The sequence below is a fragment of the Hyla sarda genome, chromosome 1 (assembly GCF_029499605.1).
Source record: "Hyla sarda isolate aHylSar1 chromosome 1, aHylSar1.hap1, whole genome shotgun sequence".
Taxonomy (NCBI): Eukaryota; Metazoa; Chordata; class Amphibia; order Anura; family Hylidae; genus Hyla; species Hyla sarda.
In genome coordinates, this window is record NC_079189.1 from 545,854,353 (window position 1) to 545,878,251 (window position 23,899).

Consider the following 23,899-nt stretch of genomic DNA (forward strand, 5'->3'; position numbering starts at 1 on the left):
GTGTAAAAACATGCAGGCTGTAGAAGAGAAACTGAGCTAAATATTTAATGATGACCTATTAGAAAAGTGTTTTTTTTTTTTTTCAATAAAAGGAAACAACTTAAAATATATATATACTTTAAGTAAAGAGACTTTGAATTAAAATGGTGTCATATTGCCATTGTATCTCAAACTCTTGAGATACCTGGTTACCACTACAATACTGCAGTTATTTTTATAATGTCCTCATATTTATACAGTCTATCTCCGTATGTTAAGGTGCAATACATCATTAAATAATATGCAAACGTTTGAAACATTGATCCCAATAGCTGATTTTTTGTGACCTTCAATGCTCCAATGAAATTTCAGTATATAGCATTTGGTCAGGAATACCTCACTAGCACCAAGTATTGTCAGAGAGCGGTGAGCTGAACACATGCTACAGATTCTATGTAGTGACATGTTTCTTTCTCCATTTAACATACCTATATCTAATGAGAGATGTGGATACCTTAGTTATTGCAAGTTGTGAACAAAACATGTGGAGCACCTGGAAGCCCCATATAAAACCTGTCAGTCTCAAAAGTCCAAGGCTGATGACATTAAAGCTAACAAGGATAATCTGTCTCAGAGTAAATTGCCAGAAAAAAAAAAATAGCCACAGGAGAGCGGGCACAAATCCCTGCCACCAGGGAATGATACCCTCAGGGAAATCTGGTATGGAAAAGAAAAATGGTACTCTTATTAATGGGGTGTTACTCCTACAGCAAATAAGTGACTGATAGTATAATAAAAATGTAAAGGATTTCCAATATATTGTCAATTTCTCACAGCTTTTAATGGTTGCTGTAATTTCAACAGACTTTACATAAATCAATAGTACAAGCAAATATAAGAAACTTAGTCCCATGTATTTTATCAGAGAACAATGCTTCCCTTACCATTTACCAGGCTCCTTTCCTGCCTCTCCCTCTTTCTTATCTTAGCATTTACTTAAGTCTACTCAAGTATGCCCTGAGAGAAAAGTCAGACTAGTGGTTCACTGAAGGATAAGTTACATGCTGCCCCTAATAGTCTATGGAAAGGGTTGGTGGAAGAGTATACTATCTTTGCATATACCGTACTAATGATTTATGGGGGGGGGGAAATCAATAATACAATATGCAGTAAGTTTTTTTTAGAGCTGGCCAAGCTCTGACTGCTTAAAGATTACATTGTAAATTAGTCCGCACAGACTCGGACATTAACCATTAAGTGAAGGAGCAGGTGACCCATAAGGAGACAGTCTAATAATTAAAGTTGTGTTATGTTAATTGCTGGTAAGTACAAGGTCACAATGCTGAATCACTGGCCTGATGTAATAACTGCATACGATACACAGTGACATATATTTCAATTCTAATGTGAAATCAAAGGGGTGGGGCATAATATTATTACTTTAAATATTGTCCTGCAACTACCACTTGAGAGTTTGGCATTGCACGTGAATGGGTGTGATGCCGCTAAGTGTGACCGATGTAATGAATCAGACTAATACTGAACCATCTACTGCAGCTTAAAAGAGATTACAAGTAAAAATAAAAGGCCCCATTGTGTCTATAAAAGTCCCTACTAGACCTCTGCACAGACCACATGGCCATATTCATTTTCACTTGGGTTTCTGTAATTTTGATATGCTGTATGACTATGACCATCAAAATTTGATTGGCCATCAGACTATAAGAATTCCGTCTTTGGCTATGTTCACATGGTGGAATTTCCATGCTTCCGCTCATATTCCATTCTATCAAGCTTCCACTGGATTTTTTGCAGTTTTGTTTATTCCATGCGGAATATGTGTTTAATGTATGCAGAATTTCCTGCGCTCAACACAAACACCGATGAAAGTCAGAGTCCCATTGACTACAGTGAGACTCTGCTGCGGAATTCCCCAAAAAGAATTGACCTGTTCATTCTTTTTGCAGAATCCGGAATTAAGAATTTCCGCAGCAGAAAATCTGCTGTGTGAATGGGACAGCAGAAATGTAGTTCTCCACCTATCTACAGAATAGGCATGCCGGCTAATGCTTGTTTTAATCCATGAGTACAACACTTAGCTATCTCTGACAGTCCATTACAGTGGAACGGAGCAGCAGAAAGCATGCCCGACCGCCACTTAGTTTATATGGATCCTCATTCTCGTGATTGGTGGGGGTCCCAGAATCAGACCTCTAGCAGTTAGATGCTTATCAACTGTACTCTATATAATTGTTAAAGGGGTACTTCGCCCCTAGACATCTTATCCCCTACCCACCGCTGGGCTCCCCCGTAGTCTCGGCTGCGGCACCCCAGACATCTGGTGCACGGAGCAAACTTTGCTCCGTGCCGGATGACTACCGATGTGGGGCTGCGGCTTGTGATGTCACGGTCTTGCCCAGCATGTGACCTAACGGCCATGCCCCCTCAATTCAAATCTATTGCCATCATGGTCGTTACACCCCCTCTTAGACTTGTATTGAGGGGGCATAGCCCTGATGTCACGAGCCCCCGGTGCTGCACCTGACGCTCTAAACGAACGCCAGGTGCAACAGGGAGATCATGGGGGTCCCCAGCGGCAGGACCCCAGCGATCAGACATCTTATCCCCTATCCTTTGTATAGGGGAAAAAATATCTAGGGGCGGAGTACACCTTTAAGTGTTGTTCATGGGGGAAAAAATTTCCAAAAACGTGAATAACTGATCTAGTGAAATAATCAGTTTTCATGTTTCTGCTTTTACAAAGGTTTAGAGAGCACATTTTACAAATACCCTTTAGGGAATTTTGGGCACTAAAACGAATATAGCCATTGACCGAACACTTAGATTTTAAGGAGGTCCCCCCCCCGCTTATTAGGACCTTTCATCTATTAGAGAACGGAGAGTGGGTGCAAGAGAGCTTCTCTCACTTTGGTAGACCTAGCATGTCCATGTAACAGCCCATTGATTTTAGTGGGAACTGTGTAATGCCTCATTTCACCTGTGGTGGTGCTGCAGGGAAACTAAACGCTCCATCCTGGGTTACAATACAGATTAAGTGTATGTTCACTGATAATTTATAGGCTGCAGATTTTCTAATGGTAATTTAATGGTATAGCATGAAGTCTGCAGCAGAAAATCCGCAGCAGAAAATCCGCGGCATATGTTCAGCTGAATGATACATTTTGTTTATTTTTTTTTTTTTAAAGGAAACTTCAGAAAATGAACAAAACGATTAAAATATTGTTATGATTTGTGTTCCTAAAGAGCAGTGGTCTCCAAGATGTTGCAAAACTACAACTCCCAGCATGCCCGGACAGCCAACGGCTGTCCTGGCATGCTGGGAGTTGTAGTCTTTCAACATCTGGAGGTCCACAGTTTGGAGACCACTGCTTAAAAGCAGCAATGCTGTATGGAGGATTGTATGCACTCTGTGTCCACTTGATAACAGGAATACCCTTAAGCCATGTTCACACGTTGGCGTTTTTGTGGATTGTCTGCCACCACTAGGACTGCTCAGAAATACCCCATCTCCTTAGACACCAAATCATTTCCGTGAGGATTCCGCAAAAACAATCGACATGTCAATTCTTTCTGCGGAGGCCAGAAACGGCATCTCGACTGCAGGTGTTTCCGCCACGGAAATTCCGCCATGGCAGAAGAATCCCTTTGAAAACAATGGGACACTGTAACAACGGAATTTTGTGAACTGATTTTTTTCCCAGTATTCCGCTCTGAAATTTCAATGTGTGAACATGGCCATACAGAGAGTTTAGTCATGCTAAAAAGGCAGCACCCATATAACCGAGGCCTAAACAATGGTTTTCTATGTATCTCTATGTTCCTAATACAGTGATAGATGTGGAGTATATGGGCTGTTTTTGAGACTATAGCCCAGCTAGAAGCATGCTGCGCGTGAATTCTGTTATTCATTGTGAGAACGTTGTGGTCCGTCTCAAGAGTTTATAAACTGAGGTCTTTGGGACTTAACAAGCAATTAGAGATAAGAAGGCATAAATTCACAGTGTTTGGTAGAGCCCAGTGCATTGCACCTCCATCTACATTACTCAGTGCAGACACTTGTATACTTAATTAGACGGATCTGCCCAACTCCCCTGGGTTATGGTTTGTCTGTTTTGGTTTCATGGTTTAAAAGCTAAAGACAATTGGAAAGTTCTCTCCTCACTGACCACCGAAGACACTTACTTAGTCAGGTTCTGACATCTCATACATAATGATAAAGATAAATGGTTTCTGCCGCTAAGCTGTGTACTCAGTTCCCACAGTTACTGAATGTTGGAAGAGAAATACAAGAAAAGACATTTACAGCTAAAACAAATTTAAGAAGGTATTCCAGAGATTTTTTTTTTTTTAAATCAACTGGTGCCAGAAAGTTAAACAGATTTGTAAATTACTTCTATTAAAAATTCTTAACCCTTCCAGTACTTATCAGCTGCTGTATGCTCTAGAGGAAGTTGCGTAGTTCTTTCCAGTTTGACCACAGTGCTCTCTGCTGACACCTCTGTCCGTGTCACGAACTGTCCAGAGCAGGAGCAAATCCCCATAGCAAACCTATCCTGCTCTGGACAGTTCCTGACACGGACAGAGGTGGCAGCAGAGAGCACTGTGGTCAGACTGGTAAGAACTGCACAAAATCCTCTGGAGCATACAACAGCTGATAAGTACTAAAAGTGTTAAGATTTTTTAATAGAAGTAATTTACAAATCTGCATACCTTTCTGGCACCAATCGATTTAAATTTTAGTTTTTCCCTCCGGAGTACTCCTTTACCTTTTAAGCTGCCCTTTTTGTTTTAGAGCATAATTTTGCAGGACAACAGCGCACCTGCCTGCGCATTTGGGTCACACAGAAAACACATGTTTAAAAACAGACAAAACATAGTGGCTATTAGGTATGGCAAAGTATATGTCAGCATGCTGTTCTGCTGATATGCTGATGTATACCATGAAAGTATGGTCATTTAAAAAACAAAAAATGTTTTTTTTCATGTGTTTCCTTGCAGCGCTGTGGTCCTGGATTTAACACCATGGAGTTAGTATGTTTTTCTGGTATCAGTTTTTTCTTTTCAAATGGTCACCCTCATTAAAACTAATTTTTGCGCCATACTCCTTATGGTAAATAAAAAATATTTATAATATACTTTGTTTTAAAAAAAATTATGTTTTCTATGTTTTATTTGTGCTTAAAAAAGCTCAAGAGCACATTTTTCCCCATCTTATACACAGACTTTAGACCGAAGCCCAAACGCAGGAAGTGCAGCCTGGAGTGCTGAGGGTGTGTGTCCAACCAACAGCATATGGCAATTAAGTGTGAGAGGAGCTATGATTGGATGAGGTTGGACACACACCCCTCAGCACTCCAGGCTGCACTTCCTGTGTCTGGACTTTGGTCCAAAGTCTGTGTATGAGATGGGGAAAATATTCTCTTGAGCTTTTTTAAGCACAAATAAAACATAGAAAACTTCTTTTTTTTTTTTTTTATACCAAGTATATTAGAAATATTTTTTTATTTACCATAAGGAGTGCAATAGCAAAAAAATGTTTTAATGAGAGTTACACTTTAACACATATTATACCAATAGGTTAGCCTTGATTCACATTATGCTTCTGGTATATGTTGGTATATTCCCTGTTGCAGATTTCTGATGTGTGCTCTTTTGGCCTTTGTCGTGTCAATAGGCCTATTTGTCAATGGGTATATTTCATGTACTCATCAGAAGCTTTTTCCGCTCATACACTGAACTTGTTCATGTAGCATGATAAGAATACAGTCTTATTTGACCCCCTCTTTATTATACCTTAGTTTTGTAGCATATTTATGATAGCCTCTATTGTAGCCATTCAAATCTGTTTTACCTTTTCTGTCCTTTGATCTTCATAGGCTCAAGAGAGGTCAGAAAGTGGAGAATTGGCCTTTATCAAACAACTGGCCCAGAGAATCCTAATTGTAATTGCACGCCCGGCCCGCTTGTTGGAATGCCTGGTAAGAAATTATTAAAAACTTTGCATTCGCCTTTTGATCTTTGCATTAGGGAAATTATGGGGAAATAATGGTTATTCAATAGGCTCTTTTTAATCCAAGGAAAATTGATGGTTTCTGACAAATGGTTTCTGCTTTGGGTTGGAATTACTGTAGGCTCTCTGTACTCTAAGTTTCGACAATACCAAATCTTTTAGAAGTCCGTTTTTCCGGTGTTCCATTTTCACGGAGAAGGCTGGAATGAGACAGTCTAGAGTTTCATGATCATACCACCATGGCTGATGTATTCTAATATAAATGTAATTTGACTGCCAAAGATCCCTTAACTGGACAAACCCTTTTTTATTTCTAAATCGTAGGCTATTCGTGTTTGTGATGTATCTAAAATTCAAAAATTGTCTAATTGTTGTTTACGTCTTTTTTTTTTTTTTTTTTTGATAACTTAGGAGTTTGATCCTGAAGAGTTTTATTACCTTTTGGAAGCAGCAGAAGGCCATGCCAAAGAGGGGCAAGGTATCAAAACTGACATCCCAAGGTATATCATCAGTCAACTAGGGCTCAACAAAGATCCTCTTGAAGGTAAGCAGATGGTGTATTTTAATCAGGCTACAAAGCTTTACTTAGTGATGGAAATAGCTTAGGTCCTACTCAGTTTTGGAGCTTTTCATAAATTGTGTTTATTGCTCCTAGACTTTTTATTTTTATATATTTTTTTTTGTTGGGGGGGGGGTCATGGCGTGTAACGCTTCATATGTACTCTTTGTCACTGCTAACTAAGAAACGTTTAGAAGTAGGATAGATCAGTGTAAGTACATGTGAACCGTCAGGTTGTTACTGATTGTTGTTCTTTAGAAATGGGTAGACATTTTAGAAAATGCCCAGAAATTGGTAAATATTTAGAGGTAGATAGGAGCTTTACAAAGACAACCAGTTTACAAAAATTTATATGACCAGAATTCCCCTTAGGAGTGTGCACAGTGGCGAACGTTTGGGAAGGCGGAATCCGCTCTGCAGTCATTTCCGTCTGGGGGGATGGCAATGTTCTCATGGTCCTCTGGCGCTGGGTGCACTCGGAAACTCCATCGTGTGAACCTAACCTTATAAGTACATTGAAAACCTTCTTATTAGTCACCAGGGCAGCCTTAGCTGGCTTTTCCCCACCCCACTGGGCTAGATTGACAGACCTCTCTCTCTATGAATAGGACTGTCAATCAATCCCAGCAGGGCATGAGAAGCTGCTAAGACCTCCTAAATGACTTTTTTCATTGTTTCCAGCTTGATTTTGAACAATGATATCCCTGACATCATTAGCCGATTGTAATACGGGAAATGTGCCCTTTTATGCTGCTTGTGGTTTGGGCAGCATGAAACTTCTGATAATTGTAAAAAGATTAAAAGAGTCTGCAGAAAGTGAACACAAGCTACTCCGTTAAAGCAGTGGTCTTCAAACTGTCGCCCTCAAGATGTTTTGCCAAACTTGAACTCCCAGCATGACGGGACAGCCATTGGCTGTCCGGGCATGCTGGGAGTTGTAGGTTTGCAACCGCTGGAAGGGCCTTGGTTTGGAGACCTCTGCTCTAGAGACCAGAACAAGACAGGGGAGCTGCATGTAGTGCCTATGTATAGTAATGTCTGTGACAGTGCTGCAGGATTGGCAGATAAGATGCCGAAAACAGGAAACCTTGTCCTGTTGTGACTGCTCTGATGGTCAATGGGAAAGCTGAACTTTTTAGAGTTTTTTTTTTACTTTTTATTATTATTATTATTATTATTTTTTTTTTTTTTTCATATTAATATTCAAATAAAAATACACATCCCAAAAAGCTTATAGCCTGATTTCAGTAATGTCATTTTTCGTGTAGCACATTCTCTTGCCCAGCCAAAAAAGGGAATTTTAAAATTGACATGCCTGTATTCATTATTCTTCAACTTCTGAAAAAGGCGCCATGTTAAAAATGAAAGTCACTACATTGGTTTCTTTAAAACAGCACCAAGGAAATTTTTCTACACAGATTTTACAGAATCCCTTTGTAATGCAGCAAGAAGGGCCGACATTATTAAATAGCCACTACTGCTACCTAATCTTGTTGCTGGAGACATGTTTTTTTTTATTTATTTTTTATGAGTGGCATTGGGATTCTACGTTCGCCAAAAACAGAATTATATATTTTTTGTTGTTAGCAGCTGAGCAATCTTACCTTCAGCTACAACCTGTAAAGAGCCGGGCTTCATCTCTTATCTGCCAAATTGTAACCTTTTCATAATGTTTGCAAACAAGCAAGTTGAAGGGGTATCCACGGCGGCAGCACAGGATTTGAACCCGGCAGCAGCTGCCTTCATGATGACCAAATATTCCTAATAGAGTAGTCACGCATGAATTATTGGTTGATAATAGCACATGAATAGATGCTGCTTTGAAAGCTTGGACCACAACAGATTCATCATCTGCTAGATACCGGTGCATTTCTCATCTATTTCCCAAAGGAAGATTTTTTTTTTCCCTGTGGTTTTGAAATTGCCGTCTTTTCCTTTTTTTTTATTTTTTTTTCTCTCTTTCTATAGAGCCGGTCTACAGAAATGGATTAAATCAATGACATAAAAAAAGGCAGATGTTTAATGGTATTTAGATGAGTTTTAAAAATCTCTTCAGGCATTTCAAAATGGTTCCCGGGATTCTCTCTTTAAGTGCTGACTCTGGGATTCATTCCATTAATACCTACTGTTTGCAGATATTATGCACTTCCAAGATAACTGCTATTGGGCAAGGCTTCTTTTGAAATGGAATTGTGCTTTTTTGCCTTGTTCGCCGTGACATTAGCTACTTTGCAGCAGAATTTTCAATAGTATTTTTTAAGATATCTGAGGCGGACATAAAAAGAATTCATGAAACTGAAACTGGCCTCCTTTAAGTGGGATCACCGGAGAGACTGGCAGGTAGATTAAAAGGGAAATGAGAAGCTTATGGCACAGGGTCTCTTCAGTATTACCCCGTCCTGATGTTTTATAGTTGGATTATTTCTGACAATAATACATTATTTTTACACACATGGGTAGACCGTGTAAGGTCAGAAGACTCTCTGGTTCTGGTTTTATGTTATTTTAGAGGTTGTCTCGAGAAAACAACTCATTTTTTTAAACAAGGCCACCCCAGTGATCAGTTGTTTATTGCCAGGGAATGCTTTGTCTAGCCATACATTCAGCCTGCAGGGGAAAGGCAGTATGACATGACTTTAATGCAGATAAATGTCTCCTCGTGTAAGAGGAACTGCCGGAGCTTGCTCTTACTCTATGGCTCACTACTGTGGCATAGAGTGAAATCCTTAGTAAGGTATCTCCTTCTATGGCACCCATTTACCCTAACAAGACTTATGGACAGGAGCTGTCTTCATGAGACCACTTTCTGAGTGTTCAGAACACTAGCAGTAGCTAGAACTAGCTGGGAGAAAGGCGCTAATGGAGACAGACTTAAAATGTAAATCTATGGGTTTGTCTCGGTCAGTCAGGCCTTTCTCCCTGCTCATTCTAACAATTGGTCAGGCTCTTAAAGAGTACCTGTCAGATCCCACGAAAAAAAATAAAAATAAAATACTTATGTTACTCAGTACCTAATTATGACAATGTACATCTAATTTGTATGCCTCGATCTCCTATATTTACTATAAAAATACCTCTTTTCTTTAGCTCACAGTGTTAGAAATCCTCTTAGGAAGGGGGCGTGTCCCTCACTGAGGTGGTGGGAGGTGATTGATGTGTCTGTTGATGCAGCTTTGTCCATGAGTCATCTCTTGTCCATGACTTATGGACAAGTTGATGCTACTGCAGGACTGGTTAGTGTCCCAGTAAGTATGGGGACCCCCTAGTGGTTGGATTTTCAGGGGCCGTTTTCTTTATTAAATATAAAAAAATGTTTAAACAACCATATTACAAAAGGTCTTTATTTTTCATCAGTAACAACATATTAAAAGTTTTTGGATCTGACAGTGCCCATTTAAAGGGGTTCTCCTTTGTTTATACTGGTTTTTGTTATTATGTTTGTGTGTTATGTGTGTATAAGTATGTGTTTTTTTTATGTGTGTTGTGATTATGTATATATGTATTTTCTTACCTTTTGTGATGATCCGGAAGCTGCTCCCTTTTTCTTCCAGCGGCTTGCTGTGTAACCTCGTCCTCCGCCATGTTGTGTTCGGTAAGTGGGATTTTGGGGGTGTGTGTTCTTGCTTCTGTCCTTCCTATCTTCTGACGTCCGAGGCAAATCTTTTCTTCCTGTTTCTTCCGTGGCTCAGCGACGAATTTGCGGCCTCTTCCGGCGCAGGTAGTTTTTTTTTTTTTACCAATAAAGTTTGTTTTGTCTAATTGACAAACTGTCTGCGCATGCGCGAGCACGCAAGTGCTACGCTAACAGCGTAGCGTACGTTAGGTCTACGTTAATAGCATAGCTTCGCGCAAGCGCAGACAGTTTGTCAATTAGTCAAAAAAAAACTTTATTGGTAAAAGAAACAAACAAACTACCTGCGCATGCGCCGGAAGAGGCCGCAGATTCGTCGCTGAGCCACGGAAGAAACAGGAAGAAAAGATTTGCCTCGGACGTCAGAAGATAGGAAGGACAGAAGCAAGTACACCCCCCCCCCCCCCCGACATCCCACTTACCGAACACAACATGGTGGAGGCCGAGGTTACACAGCAAGCCGCTGGAAGAAAAAGGGACCAGCTTCCGGATCTTCACGAAAGGTAAGAAAATACATATATACATAATCACAACACACAAAAAAACACATACTTATACACACATAACACACAAACATAATAACAAAAAACTGTATAAACAAGGGAGAACCCCTTTAATACTACAATGCCGACCAATCAAAACTTTTTAAATGTCTGTACGAAATGACAAAAGTTTTTCTTAATAGACAGGTACACTTCAAGGGTATGTATTCAAAGAGAAGATACTTTGCAGATTTATCCATATGGATTTTGCAGGGTGAAATTTGGCAGCATATTACAGTAACAGCAAAGTGTACAATATTTTAAGAAATCTCTTCCATATGATACATAAAAATTATCCACAATTCTGTGGATAAAGCCTGGATGTGCAAGAAGTGACATGATTTGGAGAGCTTTCCCTTTGTAAATGCTGCAGGTTTCTACCTGCAATTCCAGAGGGAATGTCCACAATATAACTGGCCCGTGTGAACAAAAAGTTTACACCCTGGGTCCTTAACAGGTTAATCCTTTCAGTTCAGTACTTATGAGCTGCTGAAGTTGAGTTGTTATTTTCTGTCTAAGTGCTCTTTGATGACACCTGTCTCGGGAACTGTCTAGAGAAGAAGCAAATCCCCATAGCAAACCTCGTCTACTCTGTGCAGTTCCTGAGACAAGCAGAGATGTCAGCAGAGAGCACTGTTGTCAGACAGAATAGAACAACTCAACTTCAGCAGCTTAATTATTAGAAGGATTATGATTTTTTTATTGAAGTAATTTACAAATCTGTTTAACACAAATAATGTTCTAATATCTGTGATCTGCTGGTTGATAAACAACTTAAAATTTCAATACAAATGCACAAAGTATCAGATTATAAATTTTATGTTTTCAATAATAAATAATTTTTCAAAAATGTGGATTACAAATGGATTTGGATTTTTTAAGACATAACTTTGATGTCTCCTATGAATGGTTAATTAAAGGAATACTGTGGTGCAGGAACACTTATCCCCTATCTGACACATCCCTTCCATGTATCTCTATGACATAGCCTAAGTTACCCAAATGCTGTATTTCTGGCTCTCCCATATAGATACATGGAGGGGACGTGACAGCCGCCGCTTTGTGTGGGGGTCAACAAGCTCCATTCCTGGGGAGAGCCGGGTTGCCATGCAGGAGATTGCGGGGAGGTCCCAGCAGACGGACCCGCCATGATCAGACACTTATCTTTTGGATGTGTTCCTGCACCATAGTACTCCTTTAAGATGTTGCATGCTTTTACGATCAAACATACAATAATACGAAATTGTCAAATTTATTATTCTATGGCTGACCTAGCTTAATTATTATTTTTTATTTTTTTTGTCACACCCTTAGAAATAGCTCTACTGGCAAATTATGACAGTGGAACAGCAGAAACACCAGAGACAGATGAATCTGCCAGTGTAAGTATCTTACTTTGTGTTTTCTGTACGTAAAAGACAAGAGGCCGCCATATTTTTAAAAAATTAGTTATATAACCTTTTTTTTAAGGTGACCTCACAGTTCTTAGCTGTGCGTTGTACTTTTTGTTTTTACATAAATTCCTTCTTAAAGGGGTTGTCCAGGAATAGAAAAACAGAGCTAATAATGAGCACCTTAATGCGTGTTGTCAATGATTAGAAAAACAGAGCTGATTTCTTCCAAAAACAGCACCACCCCTGTCCTTAGGTTGTGTGTGGTATTACAACTTGGTTTCATTGACTTCAATGGAACTGAGCAGCAATACCACACACAAACTGAGGACAGGAGTGATGCTGTTTTTGGAAGAAATCAGCTCTGTTTTTCTAATCATTGACAACAGACTTTAAGGTGCCCATTTACAGTAGAGCAAAGTTAGCTGGTTCCGCCAAAAATGGTCAGATTCTGCAAACTATTTTACGTGTATCGGGGGTAGAGCTCCCAAGATGACCCAGTTATCCATTTTGGGTGAAAATGTTCAATTTCAATTTCAATGCCCAATCTGTTAGTTATCATAGAAGGTATTATTATTTTTATTTTTCACTGAAATCATTTGTAAAGAAAATACATTTTATTTGTATTCTTGGATTTTAATTCTCAACTTGTAAAGCACAAAGAAGAATGTGCCACAATATAGTGGTGGCTATTACCTAGCATTTTCTGTTTAGGAAACCACTTTGTAGAGAGTGCCACTTTTATCGCATTCATTCTACATATACTGAACTGTTGAGGTTATGGAAGTCGTTGTAAAAGGAAACTTCTAGGTTCTGAGTTTCTTATTTGAATTTCTTGTTCTTTTTAGAGCTCAAATCAGTCATTGAAAATGAGAAGAAAGCCTTGTGAAATTGACTTTGAAACAATGAAACTAATCAGCAATGGCGCTTATGGGTGAGATTTATGTTGGCAAAAGATAAGCTTACATGTTTGCTAAGGGCTTGTATGATATGTTAGTTTGCATCATTTTTACATTGTTTCTTCCTGATGATGATTTTCTGCCTAGGTTTTTTTAATTTGCCGTTGGATGTTTTTGAAAATTGACTTCAAATAGGTTTACAATAACTACATGGAACAGATTGCTTTCTGGGGTTTGCTTTGTAGACCTATATAAAAAGTAATAATAATTTTATACATTTGCAGACTTGAGGCGGACTTTATCATTTACTGTGCCAACACAGAATGGCAAAATTGCACAACATTTTTGCCCAAACTCTGTTTATGCACAAATTTTTATATGCAAGCTTTTATTCCACAAAGATAGGGCTTGTCCAAAAATAGTGTATTTTTGCTACTCTGCACTTGTGGAGGAAATTATTAAGTCTCCCCTTATAGTTAGTTTTTCTCTCAGAAGTTTTCACGTTGCTTAAATAAGAAAAATTATGAGATAATAAAAAATGCCACTTCTTTAAATCTCTTAACTACCCCACTCCCAGCTCACCATCTGTGTTATCAAGGCCCAACCTGTACATAGGCGGGACCATACATTGCTGTATGGTACATAGCCCAGTGTCTAAACATAACAAAGTTGGGCATTTTTTTCAATATATATTAATAAACGGTTTTCAGCAGATAACATATTAGTTTAGTCCCGAACGTAGAAATATGTTTTTAAATCACTGGCATGGTTGTTATTTCTAAAACAAACTATGAAACAAAAACAGAACAAGTTACTTGTAGATTTAAGCTATCCCGGACATGATATTGAGCTAGACAAGTTGTGTGGGTAACCTAGTCATGCTTGCTGAGCAGGGAGGAGTGCCTAGAGTTATGTTTTATCTTACTACATAACATACAAGCATGTTCACTAGTCCGTCCTTACCTTTCTTCATGGCTTGAAATATCTGGAAATAAGAGCAACAAAATTACCATATATAAAAAAATTCAACAAAACAAAAAATGTTTTAGCATTACTGTGTCAACAGATGTTTGCGCTATATGTGGCCACCCAGTTGTCATGAGTTGACCTGCAGCCCGTTTATGGTTTTGAAACATTTTCACAATAATGTATTGCTTTGCATTGTGAACAAGTGGAGTCCTTAACAAAACTTTTCTGAAGGTAATGATAGGCACATCTGTACATGTGATCTACTTGTTATACAAGGGTATTTTTTTTTTTATAAAGCTGTTGTATAAGGGTATTTTTGTATAAATTATATCAAGCTTGTTCTGTTGTTGGATGTGCCGCACACAAGTGATGGAAAATGATAGTATCTATGACCTGTAATGTTATTACTCTCCAAAAATGCATCCAGGCCCCTTTTGAACTCTCATACTGAGTTTACGATGACCACCTCCTCCAATAAAGAAAGAAACCTTCTTTCCTCTAAACGTAGAGAATGCCCCCTTGTTATCGATACAGTCCTTGGTATAAATAGATCATGGGAGGAGAGATCTCTGTACTGTCCCCTGATATATTTATACGTAGTTATTAGGTCGCCTCTAAGCCTTCTTTTTTCTAAACTAAATAACCCCAATTCCGATAATCATTCTGGGTAGTGAACCCTCTTCAGCTCCACTAGATCTTTATTGTACACTTGTACACGGGTGCCACACTGGATAGTTTCACATTGAAGGTTGACAGTGTAAGCTGCCGTTCACACCCTGTTCTGTTTTGCAAAGTATTTGCAAAGTATTTGTAAAGTTCTAACACCAGAATAGAACTATAAACTTGCATTAAAAATGGAGGGTGGGGGGGCTCTGCCGCAAGGAAGTCCATAATTACCGCTATATGCATTGTTGCCAAACCCACTATGATGATGGTGCTCAGTGTGGGTAAAAGTAATACAAATTTTCAGATAGAGAAATGTTGACACGGCACTCACCGGTACTAGGGGAACTTCATTCAGCCATGATAGCTAGACAGCACATGTAGCTGGGAGAGACACAGACAGCAGGGGCACTCGGGAGCGCCCCTGCTGTCTGGGTCTCTTCCCGCTACATGTGCCATCTAGCTGTCATGGCTGAATAAAGGAATTCCCCTAGTACCGGTGAGTGCAGTGTCTACATTTCTCTAAAGATTTTCAAAGTTCTACCAAATACATTGCCCAGTGGTATGAATCTGTGGATTGCTGGAAGGGTGATGTGATGGCCTGCAGCTGTAGCCCTGGATTATCAAATTTATATTAATATATAATACAGTGGATCCCCCATAGTGACCACCCCACTATCCAGGCAGGATTTCCTTTTATAGATTTTCAGTTATTGGACATCTTGGCACTATGCTAAAAGACTACTTTTCAGTGAAATTTTGGGTGGTCATCATTGAGTTTTTAATTTACATATATGTTTTCATATGTCTTATATATAAGAATCATGTTATGTATGGGAAGCTGTTATCTTTTAGTGGTTTGTAGCCTATGTGGTCAAAACTATTCTTACTAAGAGTCTTTCTTAACCTGATGGCCTTTCCAGCTGGATCTTGTAGTCCATGTCCCACTGAAGCTGCCCAGCAAAATGCATCGGCACATTATGCTGCTTTATCACCTAACACGTATATTGACTGAGCAGTGCTATTTAGTTAACTGTCTGGCTGTGTTATATAATTACATTAATAATACAGTGTTGTTTTGATTATGTATGCATTGTTTGGACACCATATGGTGACACCATATCAATGGGGCATGAATAGACAGGGCTGCACAGGACACCTCCCAACCCTAAGGCTGGCCCCAGTAATATCGATCTGCAGTTTATGTATTGCATACAAGTGCCAATATGCAGTGAATTCCAGCAAGGTCAGCTAACCCATAGGTGTGGCCACTACGTCATCTGCCTTCCAGTTTGTCTGCTTAGGTGAGTCACTGTGAGTGTGATTTGCAGGTTAGTATTAGTGCACGGTCTTACACTCCATTGTGATGTTACATGGTGACTCAGCCGACTTAATTCTGAGTGCAAGTCCATTCTAGAGCTGAAAGACAGGTTTATAGATCTGTGTGTTACAGCTACTGTAAAATAAGCTTAAACATATAATAATACATGTGCAGTTAAATGCTATTATGTGACTATAGAACTTGTTTTAAATATACTTTCTACATACACAACAGTAGGTATAGATGGCGGTAGAAGTAGCCTGGAGCATAGAGGGTAGAACAGTTTGAAATCCATAGATCAGTAAAGGGCCTACCATTGGATTCTCACTTTTCATGCTACAGATGAGTCCTGTTTAGTTGGTCTTATCTGTGTTTAGGTTACCTGATGGAGTTTCTGAATAGGATTCAAATGGAAACACATGAATAGTGACGAGCCGCAATTTTTTTCTGTGGGGCACATATGGTTGATACCAATATCTAAAATATAAAGACAGCGGGACACTGAATTTTTAAGTGAATTTTTTAAATCCACAGTGATTTAAGATTGATCAGCAATGTTACTAATAAAATATATTGCAAATACTTGACAAATGATTAACCCTAACAAACCATTCATATGCAAAGTGAGGAATCCAGCATGGTGTTTGGCTGGTCATCATTGATCCAGCTTCTCTAACCCCTGGTGATCAGATCGCATTGCTGAGGATGTAGATATACATGTCAGCTATTAAAATGAATAGAAATCCTTGTAATGCATGGGTGGTCTGCGTGTGCAAGAACTTGATGGCTCATAGGTGGGGGTTACTGAATGGGGAACCACCTCCACTGATACCCATTGCCCTAGTTGACTTAAAATGTATTTATTTATTTTTTAACCAAATGTGCAAATATTAAAGGGGTTTCCTAGACCTATTTTTATTGATGGAATATCTTAAGGTCATCACTATGATTGACAATCAGCACATAGCAGTGAACACATGGAAACATGTAGCTTGGTACATAGTGTACCACTACAGCTCAGCTCCATTTGAAGTGATTAATTGGCACTATCATTTGAACGAACTTTGCATATATCACAGATTTGCATAGTAAAAGTAAACATAATATATTTTATTAGACCAAAAGGCTTCTTTCTCTTATCAAACCTTTTTACTCGTTACTCCTGCTGTTAAAATCACCTCTGAAAATCTGCTCAGCTTTGTCCTGAGTCTGCAAGACAAGAAACACAAGTCTATGGAGGGGGGAGTAAGGAGAGCCGCCCACAAGCTCTGGGAGAACTGCAAATTAGAGATGAAGCCTGCAGAGCACAAATCTGCTGAAAATACAATATACAAGTTATATAATGGCCAGAAATAATGCATCTCCTCATGTACACACACAGGACAGCTTATCCTGAAAAGTCACCTGAAATGACATGTACGCTTTAAAGGAGATGTCCGTTGCGGACTATTCTTACTCCATCCTGTCCGGGCTGCATAAAAAAAGAAAACAAACTTTCACTTACCTTCCTACATTCCCCTGGAGCTCTGCAACAGCTGACCGGTCGGCCGGGCTGTCTACTTATTACTTCCCTTAGCCCCGGACGTCACACGGCGCTTCATCCCATCAACGGCCATGGCAGGACATTGCTGCAGAAGGTGATTGGCTGAAGCGCTGTGTGACGTCCTGGGCTAAAGGAAGTAGTAAGTAGACAGCCCAGCCGACAGATCAGCTGTTGCATAACTCCAGGGGAACGTAGGAAGGTAAGGGAAAGTTTTTCTCTTTTTGCAGCCCGGGCCGTATGGAATAAGAATAGTCCGCACTGGGCATCTCCTTTAAGAGCTGATCTGCTGTAACCCAGCATGGCCACTACACAATGTATGTAGCGATCTGTTTCCTGCTCTTCTTTTTGTATATGTGGCACCATAGCTCTGGTAATGCCTATCCTTGGCTGGGTGTTGGCACCGTACTGATCCTGAGGACAGACCATCAATAGAAAAAGTTCTGGAAACTTCTTTAAGTAACTTTTGCCATCCAGTCAGTATTACTCTACTACAACTTGGAGAACTCAAAGAGTAGGTTGTTATGGACTGCGGAGTTCTTGCTAAAAAGGATGATGGTTCATGGTAAAGCCTCTTAATCTAGGAACATCTTGTAACAGAACAGGGTGAAGGTCTTTGCTCTTTAGATGCCATTTACCAGGGGCTTCTGCCAGGCAAGTGGTATTACAGAAAATACTGATAAAACCCTTAAGCAAAAGGTAATGGTTGATTTTGAAACCTATCTCATCAGAACACTGTGTCCAGGTGCTAAATACAAAAAAAAAGCCATGTAAAACACACACGTATTGTTCTGTTCAGATGCCTGTAAATAGAGCATTGTGTCACTGATAGTCTATGCAATGGAAAAGCCAGCTTTAAAGACCGTACAGCCTGCATGGAAAAAAAAAGTAACATCTAAACTTCCATTGCTCACAATTAAAAAATGCAGACGGAGCTGCCAGTGTCATTTAGTTAGAAATCGCCGGTGGAACAGATCCTACCGGGGATCAGAGGCTGCAAGGCGTCTGAAAAAATTTAGTGTCTTAGATACAATCGATTTCTGATTTGCATATCCAAATGGCATGCTGAACGCCTGCCGCTGGCACTAAAGATAAAGGAGCAGTCGCCAACGTCGTGTAGTTCACCTCGAATTACTGAATTGGTTTATGCAGTCATGTATAAGAGAGAAGCATCGTATTCTTTTTGCCTTCATACACTCCTCCCTTGGCCTTGCTAAAATAATATCTTGTGGACGGTGTTTCCAAGCAGTATGCCTCTAGCTTTTGCAAAACTACAACTCCCAGCATGCCCAGGCAGCCAAAGGCTGTCCGGGCATGCAGGGAGTTGTAGTTTTGCAACAGCTAGAGGCACCCTGGTTTAGGATGATGAAAGCATGTACATATTGTTAGAAGCACGTGGTAGCATGCAGGGCTAAATAATATGGTGGCCAAAAGTTAGAATATCTGGCATAAGAGGAGATTATGCAGCTTTTAATACTGAGGGTCAGCGCTCTGTTCTCCTCGTGTGGAGATTTTAAAGCATCAAAAAAATACAGGATAAATATATACGCAGGGCCGGCCTTAGGTGTTCAGGCGCCCTGTGTGAGCTAACCTTGTTGCGCCCCCCCCCCCCCCATTACCCCATAAACATACACAAAGAGGAAAAAAATCTTTGTAACAAATATTTTTTTTTTACATTTAATCATTCCCCTACCCCCTTAATCAGTCCCATGTCCCCCTTCACCAGTCCCCTGCCCCCCTTAATCAGATGCAGTATAGTTCCCCCACATTAGGTGCAGTATAGCTCCCCACATTAGGTGCAGTATAGTTCCCCCACATTAGGTGCAGTATAGTTCTCCACATTAGGTGCAGCATAGTCCCCCCACATTAGGTGTGCAGTATAGTTCCCCACATTAGGTGTGCAGTATAGTTCCCCACATTAGGTGTGCAGTATAGTTCCCCACATTAGGTGCAGTATAGCATCCCCACATTAGGTGCAGTATAGTTCCCCACATTAGGTGCAGTATAGCTCCCCACATTAGGTGCAGTATAGTTCCCCCACATTAGGTGCAGTATAGTTCCCCCACATTAGGTGCAGTATAGCTCCCCACATTGGGTGCAGTATAGTTCCCCCACATTAGGTGCAGTATAGTTCCCCCACATTAGGTGCAGTATAGTTCCCCCACATTAGGTACAGTATAGTTCCCCCACATTAGGTGCAGTATAGTTCCCCCACATTAGGTGCAGTATAGTTTCCCACATTAGGTGCAGTATAGTTTCCCACATTAGGTGCAGTATAGTTTCCCACATTAGGTGCAGTATTGTTCCCCCACATTAGGTGCAGTATGGTTCCCCACATTAGGTGCAGTATAGTTCCCCCACAATAGGTGCAGTATGGTTCCCCACATTAGGTGCAGTATAGTTCCCCCACATTAGGTGCAGTATAGTTTCCCACATTAGGTGCAGTATAGTTCCCCCACATTAGGTGCAGCATAGTTTCACACATTAGGTGCAGTATAGTTCCCCCACATTAGGTGCAGTATAGTTCCCCCACATTAGGTGCAGTATAGTTCTCCCACATTAGGTGCAGTATAGTTTCCCCCACATTATGTGCAGTATAGTTTTCCCCACATTAGGTGCAGTATAGTTTCCCCCACATTAGGTGCAGTATAGTTTCCCCCACATTAGGTGCAGTATAGTTTCCCCCACATTAGGTGCAGTATAGTTCTCCACATTAGGTTGGCAGTATAGTTCCCCACATTAGGTGCAGTATAGCTCCCCACATTAGATGCAGTATAGTTTCCCCACATTAGGTGCAGTATAGTTCCCCCACATTAGGTGCAGTATAGTTCTTCCACATTAGGTGCAGTATAGCCCCACATTAGGTGCAGTATAGCCCCACATTAGGTGCAGTATAGTTCTTACACATTAGGTGCAGTATAGTTCTTACACATTAGGTGCAGTATAGTTCTTACACATTAGGTGCAGTATAGCTCCCCCACATTAGGTGCAGTATAGTTCCCCCACATTAGGTGCAGTATAGTTCCCCCACATTAGGTTCAGTATAGTTCCCCCACATTAGGTGCAGTATAGTTCTCCCACATTAGGTGCAGTATAGTTCTCCACATTAGGTGCAGTATAGTCCCCAACATTAGGTGTGCAGTATAGTTTCCCCCACATTAGGTGTGCAGTATAGTTTCCCCCACATTAGGTGCAGTATAGTTCCCCCACATTAGGTGCAGTATAGTTTCCCCCACATTAGGTGCAGTATAGTTCCCCACATTAGGTGCAGTATAGTACTCCACATTAGGTTGGCAGTATAGCTCCCCACATTAGGTGCAGTATAGCTCCCCACATTAGGTGCAGTATAGTTTCCCCACATTAGGTGCAGTATAGTTTCCCCACATTAGGTGCAGTATAGTTCTTCCACATTAGGTGCAGTATAGTTCTTCCACATTAGGTGCAGTATAGTTCTTCCACATTAGGTGCAGTATAGCCCCACATTAGGTGCAGTATAGTTCCCCCACATTAGGTGCAGTATAGTTCCCCCACATTAGGTGCAGTATAGTTCCCCCACATTAGGTGCAGTATAGTTCCCCCACATTAGGTGCAGTATAGTTCCCCCACATTAGGTGCAGTATAGTTCCCCCACATTAGGTGCAGTATAGTTTCTCCACATTAGGTGCAGTATAGCTCCCCCACATTAGGTGTAGTATAGTTCCCCCACATTAGGTGCAGTATAGTTCCCCCACATTATGTGCAGTATAGTACCCCCACATTAGGTGCAGTATAGATCCCCACATTAGGTGCAGTATAGCCCCACATTAGGTGCAGTATAGCCCCACATTAGGAAGAAGCAGGTTCCCCAAATTCGGTAGCATTGTCATTCCCCCCCCCACACACACACAAACACACACACAAACACAGACAGACACCCGCACATGCACAGACAGACACACCCACACATACACATAGACAACCTTCCACATTAGGTGCAGTATAGACCCACATTAGGTGCAGTATAGACCCACATTAGGTGCAGTATAGTTCCCCCACATTAGGTGCATTATAGTTCCCCCACATTAGGTGCAGTATAGTTCCCCCACATTAGGTGCAGTATAGCTCCCCACATTAGGTGCAGTATAGTTCCCCCACATTAGGTGCAGTATAGTTCCCCCACATTAGGTGCAGTATAGTTCCCCCACATTAGGTGCAGTATAGCTCCCCACATTATGTGCAGTATAGTTTCTCCACATTAGGTGCAGTATAGCTCCCCCACATTAGGTGCAGTATAGTTCCCCCACATTAGGTGCAGTATAGTTCCCCCACATTAGGTGCAGTATAGTTCCCCCACATTAGGTGCAGTATAGCCCCACATTAGGTGCAGTATAGCCCCACATTAGGAAGAAGCAGGTTCCCCAAATTCGGTAGCATTGTCGTCGTCCCCAACACACACACACACACACATACAGACAGGCAACCACACATGCACACACACACACACAGACAGACACCCACACACACACATAGACACACTTACCTGTCCTGCGCTGCGCTTCTCTTCGGCGGCGGCCTGACGAGTGACGTCACTGACGTCCTGTGCGGGTCTGCGGAGGTACGTCACATGCGCGACGTCCCTCTTCAGACTCGGGCCGCCAGCCAACCGGAGACGCGTAGGAGGGCGGGGTAAGTGAAGCCTTGCGGTGTAATGAAGAAAACTGTGCCCTGAAGTGGAATGTGACCCTCTGCATAGGGACACAGTTGAGGGAGGGTAGTGGGAATGTAATGAGAGGGAGCGGCCTGCAAAGCAGAAAACTGTGTCCCTGTGCAGAGGGTCACATTCCGCTACAGGGCACAGTTTTCATTACACCGGCATTTAGCGCTGCTTGCACGAAGCAGGGCTGAATCCCGGGCGTCGGTCAATGCAAATTATATATACTTGGTGCGAGCTGTGTCGGCCGCCCGGCGCCCCTGTCGCTATGGCGCCCTGTGCGGCCGCACAGCTCGCACACCCCGAAGGCCGGCCCTGTATATACGCACCAAGTATACTCATAGTGGAAAATACAGAAGGCAAGACAAATAGGCCATGGTTAGCCCCCTGATGAAACAACAATGAGCGAAACATATGTTGGGGTATGTATACAGTGAGTTTAGGGCAATGTACATGGCAGGTGCTCTCCTTCAGGTGACTCTTTTTGCAGTTGAATAACCATCAATTTCCGTCTTACCATCTCCTTTTTTTGTATGTTATTGCAGTGTTTTTTTTTCTTTCCCTGCTTATTTTTAGACCAGATCTTATGAGACACATCTTATTGCACTTTTTTCCCCTATTTTCTGTCCCTTGCTAACATGGCCTATATTTGTCTGTTTTCCTCTATGGGGGAGATTTATCTAAACCTGTGCAGAGGAAAAATTGACCAGCTGACCATAGCAACCAATCAGATTACTTATTTAATTTTTCACAGGCCTCTAAAAATAAAAGAAGCGATCTGATTGGTTGCTATGGGCAACTGCACCACACTTCCTCTACACAGGTTTTGATAAATCTCCCCCTATGAGTATACTTGGTGCTTATATACTTTACTTATAGCTTATGCTTTTTAGTGGATTATTTTATGCATTTGGACCACTCGAAATACGCCAAGCAGCATTTCCAAAAATACACAGAAAGAATCGACATGTCAGACACCAGAGCTGGGATTCTGCTGTGAAAATTCTGCCGTGTGCACACTGCTGCAGAATGCCTTAAAAATCAATGGGACTCCAAGGGAATTTCCAAGCTGAATATTCCCGCAAAATTCCGCTTTGAAATTCTGCCTTGTGAACATAGCCTTAGATTATCAATATCTGCAAAAAGGGACCCCACTAATATGTTTTGACCAGAGGTTTCTATTAACTCCTTTATAGATTGCCTTTATAGATTGTGATCTCATGACAAAGCATGGGTTTGATCATCTTTATAAAAGTCTTAATATAGGAAGATATGTTCAATATTTAATGTTAGAAAAACAAAATATAAGTATATTACTAAATAGAAGTCTCTACAAGTGCACTTGCATCTGGAGGCCATGTTCTGTTTTCTCATGTTGTGTTTTTTTTTTAATCAAATTTGAGAAAATGATGCCAGAAATTATCTTCAATGGGATCAGTTGTCTGCTTTAGCTGACGGTGTTTGGCATTAAAGGGGTACTCTACTGGCCAGCGTTCGGAAGTAATGCTGTTTTCACGCTGCCAAGGTCGGCCTTGCCTCTCATTACATCACGGCCCTCTCAATGCAAGTCTATGGGAGGGGGCGTGATGGCTGTCACGCCCCCTCCCATAGACTTGCATTGAGAGGTCCGTGATGTAATGAGAGGCAAGGCCGACCTTGGCAGCGTGAAAACAGCATTACTTCC

General features: G+C 41.0%; 1 protein-coding gene across 12 annotated transcripts in view; it reads left to right on the forward strand.

The window, feature by feature from the left end:
• MAST4 (microtubule associated serine/threonine kinase family member 4) overlaps positions 1–23,899 on the forward strand; it is a 632,006-nt gene that overhangs the window by 554,574 nt on the left and 53,533 nt on the right. For all 12 annotated transcript variants that reach the window (XM_056541555.1, XM_056541557.1, XM_056541556.1 and 9 more), the window contains 4 exons: positions 5,877–5,978; positions 6,422–6,554; positions 12,057–12,124; positions 12,982–13,067. In XM_056541555.1, the coding sequence (XP_056397530.1) occupies positions 5,877–5,978; positions 6,422–6,554; positions 12,057–12,124; positions 12,982–13,067 (389 nt within the window). The remainder of the gene's footprint in view (positions 1–5,876; positions 5,979–6,421; positions 6,555–12,056; positions 12,125–12,981; positions 13,068–23,899) is intronic.